Source organism: Clavelina lepadiformis, chromosome 5, assembly GCF_947623445.1.
Source record: "Clavelina lepadiformis chromosome 5, kaClaLepa1.1, whole genome shotgun sequence".
Taxonomy (NCBI): domain Eukaryota; kingdom Metazoa; phylum Chordata; class Ascidiacea; order Aplousobranchia; family Clavelinidae; genus Clavelina; species Clavelina lepadiformis.
The window spans coordinates 18,918,503-18,925,518 of NC_135244.1; the positions used below are offsets into that span (position 1 = coordinate 18,918,503).

General features: G+C 40.0%; 1 protein-coding gene across 1 annotated transcript; it reads right to left on the minus strand.

Annotated features, from left to right (window-relative positions):
- Positions 1–1,026: 1,026 nt before the first annotated feature.
- Positions 1,027–6,028, minus strand: LOC143461029 (uncharacterized). The gene is made up of 7 exons (XM_076958770.1): positions 4,229–6,028; positions 3,850–4,046; positions 3,083–3,764; positions 2,576–2,903; positions 1,993–2,233; positions 1,673–1,826; positions 1,027–1,569 (listed from the first exon to the last, which is right to left on the minus strand). The coding sequence occupies exons 1-7, from the start codon at positions 5,838–5,840 to the stop codon at positions 1,382–1,384; spliced, it is 3,402 nt and encodes a 1,133-aa protein (XP_076814885.1). The 5' UTR covers positions 5,841–6,028; the 3' UTR covers positions 1,027–1,381.
- Positions 6,029–7,016: the final 988 nt, after the last annotated feature.

Below are 7,016 nucleotides of genomic sequence, written 5' to 3' on the forward strand. Positions count from 1 at the left end.
ATTTTGTAATATTATTTTTCCGTTTTTCTCTTTTCTTGTACCGCAAACAATTCCAGTGCCCCAAATTATACTAACTAAACTGGTTGCCCTAGTAATTACACCCACACGGAATCAAAGGCATACCTAAGGTTTTCAGTGCACGGGAACAGGGGCAGTATCTGGCTATCTGCTCATCCACTTGTTAAAATAAATGACAAAAACGAGCATCAAAGGACCGAACTAGACCTTGATGGGTATTTTTTTAATTTCCATGTTTGACCACCCCGTTCAAAATTGTCGAAACGTAAATTCGGAAATGTATTCTAATATTTTTAAGTATTATAATAGCTGGCAATTTATGATGTACAATTTTGAATTTTTGAAAATCATAGATCGATTTTGTAGCACCGTATAAAACGACTTTGATACCGTGTAACCCAGCTATTAAGTTAAATATGTGTTCCTAGACCTAGACCAGGGATGTCCAACCTGCGGCCCGCCTGAGATTTTTGTGCGGCCCGCTAGTCAATTTCACTCCAAAAGTATGTACTTTATGTACCCATTTTTCTTGAAATTTAATACGAAATACGATCTGCGGCCCATTGAATTATTTCAAGTGACAATGCGGCCCACTATAATAAAAGGTTGGACATCCCTGACCTAGACCATATATAACAGATAAGTAACCGCACAAAGCAAAATGCGACGAAAGAAAAGCAATGAAAGTGTAAAAACGTCATTGGCCCTTAAAATGGTGTTTGTGTAGGAGCATGGTTCAATAACGCCCCTCTTATTACGTTAGTGTGAGCAGCATTTCGCAGCCTGACAGTACTTGCTTGGTAAAGTCCAAAAGCCTGAACGTGTGCAATCCCTTGTGGGTGAACTCCCCCGTGTTGGTGCAATTCCTCGGGTGCAATCGTTATGAGAAAATTTGATCCCAAAAGTTTAAAACGTTGAAAATTACTGTTGAAAGAGCAAAGCGTTACTTTCAAACTGAAATTTCAAATCAACGGTATGATTGCTGGAAGGCTGAACTGAAAGGCGGTATAAGCCTAATAGCCTAAACGTGTCATTATTTGTATTTTCGTTGGGTGCATTAGCGTATTAAACGTCCAACAGATAACAGATGGCCAAACTTAATGAGTTATTTTAAGATTTGAACCACTTTTCATGATTTACAGGTGATAGTTTTTCTAAAACTTTTAGAATTTTTTTGCAAAAGGTAAACTTAGTTCGATACGTAGGCTACATAGGTAGACTAAACCAATAAAATCATTATGTTTTAACACAAATACAGAACAGTGTTTAGTCTTGTAGCCTATTTTGTGCTTGACTTTCCACAGATTCCAGACCTTTTTAAGAATCCAGTTAAAGCGAAACAGGTATAAAAGTTGAAATTTCATCATAAAGGTGTTGTATTTTGCCCGTCTTCGCTAAGTTGTCCATGCTTAAATGTGACTCTTCTGGTAAACTGAACCTTGCTAGGTTTGGAGTCAGTCGATAAACTTCGTTCTAAAGAAACGGTCTTTGCATTGTGATGAATAGGAGTACGATCCTCGCTCGAGCGTCTCCATTCTTTTAGTTCATGCACTAAAGTAAGACAATAAAGCTATGTTAAGGGGGTTATTCTGGACTAGTAGGCATGAAGTAGCAAATGATGAACAGTTGGTTGCTCAAGATAGAAATACCTTACCGGTCGGTGGGATATAATCAGGTCTGTCACTGTCGCGGCGTGAAGAAGTAGATGAGAGACGTTCGTTGATTTCTTCCGGATCGAATTCCTCTTCTATTCTATCCTGACGTCGAAATGTTCTTCGGCCTACCGGGCAACCGACGCTATCACTTTTCTTTTAAATGTAAAGAACAAATCTTAAAAACGCATGTTAATGGAAAATGAAACTAGTATATGTATGTCTTCAATTTTTGTAACGGTTGGAAAATGAAAAGTCAGCAATGGTTGACCTTCGTTTCGAGTTTGTAATTGTGTCATTGTGCAAAAAAGCTTAGAATCACCTGTTTGGTAAATTTCCATCTGCGTTGACATTGTCCGTAATACATCGCAATTGAATCACTGTACTGCTTCCGCATCACTTGTCTCCTGAGCTGCGTAGCAGAGCTGCGACTGATTGGACGAGGAGGAAGCATGTGCGACGGTGGAGGAAGTGGCTCCCGGACAGCATTATCTGTCCCGTCCGAAGGGACAGTTTCGTAGCAAAGGAACTCTTTGAATATGCGGTCAGTTTCAGGGTCGACACTGCAAAGCAAAGCCAAGATCAGTCATAGTATGCCGCCTCTCATGCAAAATCGCATGCCCAAAAGTCGACACAAATCTAATAATCTACCCAGCAAAGAAAAGTTAGTAGTTACAAAAATGGTAGGGGTACCTATTTATCAGTATAGGTACCTATTTATCTAATTTTAAACAAACAACCACAGCTGAAAGTTACTTTAAGGTCAAACAAATTTGTGTGCCTATATACTCTACTTGTTCGTTGACATTTTGCACGAAATTTGGTAGTGCCGCGTATCTTTCTTAGCAAAACATGACCATTGCGCATAATCATCGAAATAATTTCCTTCGATGGAACAGACTTACCAATTATCCCGGCTCATAGCATAGCCACAAAACGTGGGTGCCAAGTCGCTTCTCTGTTGGCTGTGTTTGTTGCTGCGCCGAAAAAGTCGTGTAATGTTCCTCATACTCGATGATGACCGGCTGGAACAAAGACTGTCATCGGACCCTTGATCTCCACTTGTTCTACGCCCTAATTCACGGCCAAGTGGTGAAATTCTAGTCGGTGAAGACGGAGAAGAAGTTCCTGAAGAGTTGACAGAGCCCGGTCTAGTTTGGTATTTACACTTCTGATAGTTCCAATTGGTTGGAGGCACGAAGGTGGTTTCGTTGTTTGACATAGGAAATGCAACTAAACGAATACAAAGATAAAGTGAAAAAAATTTCTTTATAGAAGAACGTCTTTTGTGTATAGTAATGAATACATGCCCAGTCCAAAACATAGCTCAATCGCCAAACCAAGTTCATCCACTTTCATGTCAATAAATTGTAAAGGTTGAGAGAGAGCGCTCAAGGTGTCAGAGAACTCACCATTTCTGCAGCTAGTAGTGCCTGAGGAAGAACTTCTGGAAGAGGTCTGACTAAAAGTGATTGAACCCGGTTTATTTTTTTCAGAGTTAATCGGGTCTTTCGCCAAAGGGGATGACAACTGCTTAGATGTTAGCCTTCCTCCTCGTAATATTTTCGTGTTGTTGCTAACTGAGTCACTCAAAAACACGTCGTCAGACGATGTGCTGTCACTGGTAAAAAGCGTTTTTTTGTGATGACGAGTTTTGTCACTCGTTGCCGAGCAATTAGAAGCTCTTGTTACCGTTTTTTCTCCTTTACTTTTTACTGACAGTTCATCAACGGAACTGAGAATGTCTTCGTCAGCAATAAATCTAATTATCGAAGGCAACAGATTATCTTCTGCGCTGGCATTCTTACTATTAACATCCCGTTTATTGGTAAGAGGAAGTGACATTTGTTTTAACAAGACTTGGGGCGAAGTTCTTTGACGTGCTGCGGGGTGAAAAGTTTTTTCATTGTCTTCAAATGGATCTCCTTCGCTGCTGTCGATAGTAGACCAGTTCCCGGTCAGTACAAGGCCCAACTTTTTTTGATCCTGTCTTTTACTTAAGGACTTCTCCGCCATTTGACTCTCACACTCGCCTTTGCTTTGATGTCTCGGTACGTTTTCGACATTCGCCTTGGCGACAACTGCATTTGTTTGCTATAACAGCAAAGTGATCCAGTGATTTAAAACATTTCAAAAGAAGCCGGAAAAATCATGGCATCAGATTTATAGTAAGACCTACCTGTTTAAAAAGATGCTGGCTGACATCAAAATCTTTGTCAGACAAAGTTGTCTTTATTGTGTTCGAGTCACAGTCGTAACAAGTGATCCTGTCATTTACCCCTTCTGTTGATGAAGAAAAACCACAATTATTGCGTCGAAAATAGTTCGGATGCCTTGGAGATATTCTTCCAGATGGCGTCACAAAGAAAGGGCGACCTAAGTAAAGAATTTATTATTGAAAGCCAATTGTCTTATACAACATGCAAAGTCGAAAGTTTTGCAAACGCATTCTTTATCACAGATCTGTTGTTTTAAATACTTAATCTACTTACCAATTTGATGTTATTATTATTAAAAGAACAATCCTACCCTTATACTTTACAAATACAAACACTTGCTTTCGTCTTCGGAATCTGTTATTGACTTGTCGCGGGAAATCAGCCTTTCCGAACTTGGCGTACTCAAGGGAGAGGTCTCGGTCATTTCATCCGTAGCTATGCTAATCCTGCGACACTGAAGGCTACAATCTTCCGAATCGCTTAAGCTTGAGCGGTTACGTTTAACCTCAATCGTGTTTTGCTCTAACGAATTTCGAAGGTTCCATAAGTAGACGCTGTAGGTTTCGCGATCACCCTTTTCTGGTTCGCTTTCTTCTGAACAAGGCTTGTCTCTGTCTTCCGCGCTGCTAATGTGAGTGAGTTTTGTTTCGCTATCGCTTAACAAGGTTTTTCTTTTTTCTGTATTTTTAATGGAATTGATTGCATCTAAATCATTGGATACGCTTCTAGAGCTGATGTCACTCGTCTGATCAACGCACGCGACTGAAGAATCAGAACTTACGTCCAAGTGAGCGGCAATCACATGGCTGCTTTTGCCTTCCAAGCATGCTGGACAGTTTTTGCACGTGTAGATGTCGCAAGCTGCAGAGTTGATGGGCTGTTTATGAACAATTTTAGAATCAGTTTCCGAAGCAGCAGGTGCAGTGTCAAGCGACTGATATTCATTTTCTGGACCAAAGCATACGATTTGTATTCGATCATTTGATACCATATTCAGGCCGCTTTCTGACCTGACGCACATTCCACACAACGACGACCCATCGCCGACAGGTTTATCTTTTGGTGCCTGCAAGGCGTTATCGTAATTGTTTGCTTGCTTTTGGCAACGTTTGGTTGCTGAAGATATCCCTGGAGATGTATCGATTACGTCATCATTTTCTGCGCAGGCCTCCACGATGTTTTTACTGCAAATGTCATCAACTGATTCTCGCAACTGATTTCCGAGCACAGTTGCCGTTTGTTTATTTCCCTTTACATGTAGATTACTTTCTAGTTCAGCAGGTTCTTCGAAGTTGTCGAAGCTAGTTAACATGTAGCCGGTAACCTCTTGGTCGTCGCTGCTATGAACGGTGTTCTCTGGCTGAATTTCTTGGCATTTAGAGTTTGCTGACATTGACCTCGTTAAGGAATTCGAACTTGCTGCTTTCCCTATGTCTTTGCCTTTCTGCTCATTTTCGGTACTTTTTAACTTACGAAACACGTTAAATCTTTCACGAATACTTTCAAAAGCAACTGCGACCGAGCTCTTCCAACTCAATAGACCAGATGAATATGTGGAAGTGTCATCAGTTAACTTCTGAACAATTTTGCAATTTTCCGCTGATGATACATTTCTGTGTGTACTCAAACTTTTCTGGTTAGGTTTTTTTAGTTTCCTCGTGTCATTACGATGCATATGGTCCGCTTGTAGAGTTTCCCTTTCGACAGTGTTGTCGGACAATAGTCTCTCCGATTCAAAGTCGATCGCTAATGGCCTGTCTTGAACGGATGATGACGCCACGTTCTTTCTTCTACTTATGTCACGTAGGGGGGACTGCTCTATTGCTGACGGTTGCAAACTACTGCAACCAGCGATAGAACTGGACATGAGATCTTTTTTTAACTCCAAAGTCACCATTGGTTTTTGGCAATTAAGTTCTCTTTTTCGTTGGTTTCTTTCTTTTTCTTCCATGGTAGTTGCAAACGTAGATAGCTTAAACCAACAACGATTGAACTTTCAATGTCATTTTCTTAATTACACAATCAGATACATGTAGCAAACAGAATCTAGCAACAAACAGCTTAAAAGGAAATGTAACTACCAACAGACACCGGTTGGACAGGCATCGCGTTAATAAGAAATGTGAATTAAATTCAAAAATTCGCCCTAAAATAAATAACAGAAGGCGGTTTTAATCGATAATCTTATCCATTTCCTAGACGTCATGCGACACAGTTATAATGACGTATTGACGCAAAGGCAAGCTGTGCTCCTAAAGTAGCGTAGGTATAGAACTAGAATATCTTCCAAAATTAATTCTTGTATAATTATAAGCACAAATACATATAACAATCCGGAATACAGTCGCGCTCTACGGATTATAACCAACGGCTAACTACAACTTCATAGGCTACTGTAGCTAGTAAGTGTTTAATATTAAGAAAAGATAAACTTCTTCCGTATTTTGTGAGCCAGACTTTCTAAAGTGGCTTTCAAAGCGTAACAATTTGAGGCTGAGTTGGAAGGAAAAAATAAAAGAACAATTATGTGCTTAATATTAGACATTATTTAAATGATTGGGAATGTACTTTTGCAAACTCCACAATACAGCACCGTTGCTTATAACAGGGAATTTATTTTCTTGCAGGCGGGCCGTGACAAAATGTCAATTCGAAAAATGTAACACCATCGAAATGAAATGAACTCGCTCAATAAGACACAGATCAATTTATCGGAAATATTTACCAAATGACTGCAATAAATGTAAGTTCTTTCATCTGTTAACTGGTGGGTTTTCGAAGAAAAATTTATGGGCATATTTGAGCGAACAATGCCAGGCCCAAGCTGATGCGCACCGCAGGTTTTGTTGCCATGGTGATACTAGGCGTTGATCGTTGATGTTTTGGAAATTGTTTAAGACTTTTTAATTAAGGTTGTAGCCCGCCCGTGTTAGACGCTGTTGCTTATCAATATTTATGGGGCGCCGCGTAGAACTTGACTTAGCTAGGTCAATCCACCAAACGTTGTATACCTGCTAGATGCAAATTACCTCTAGTGATGTCATACAGTCTAAAAACATTTAAGTAATGCTGCTTTTCGCAAACGAGAACGAACGAACATGTAAAGAGCTTTTCAATACATCTTCCA

Coding starts and splice junctions, on each gene's coding strand:
- LOC143461029 (XM_076958770.1), bottom strand. CDS start 5,840: ATGGAAGAAAAAGAAAGAAACCAACGAAAAAGAGAACTTAATTGCCAA. Junction 2,904..3,082: donor CACTACTAGCTGCAGAAATG/GTGAGTTCTCTG, acceptor GTATTCGTTTAG/TTGCATTTCCTATGTCAAAC. Junction 2,234..2,575: donor GCTATGAGCCGGGATAATTG/GTAAGTCTGTTC, acceptor TTTGCTTTGCAG/TGTCGACCCTGAAACTGACC.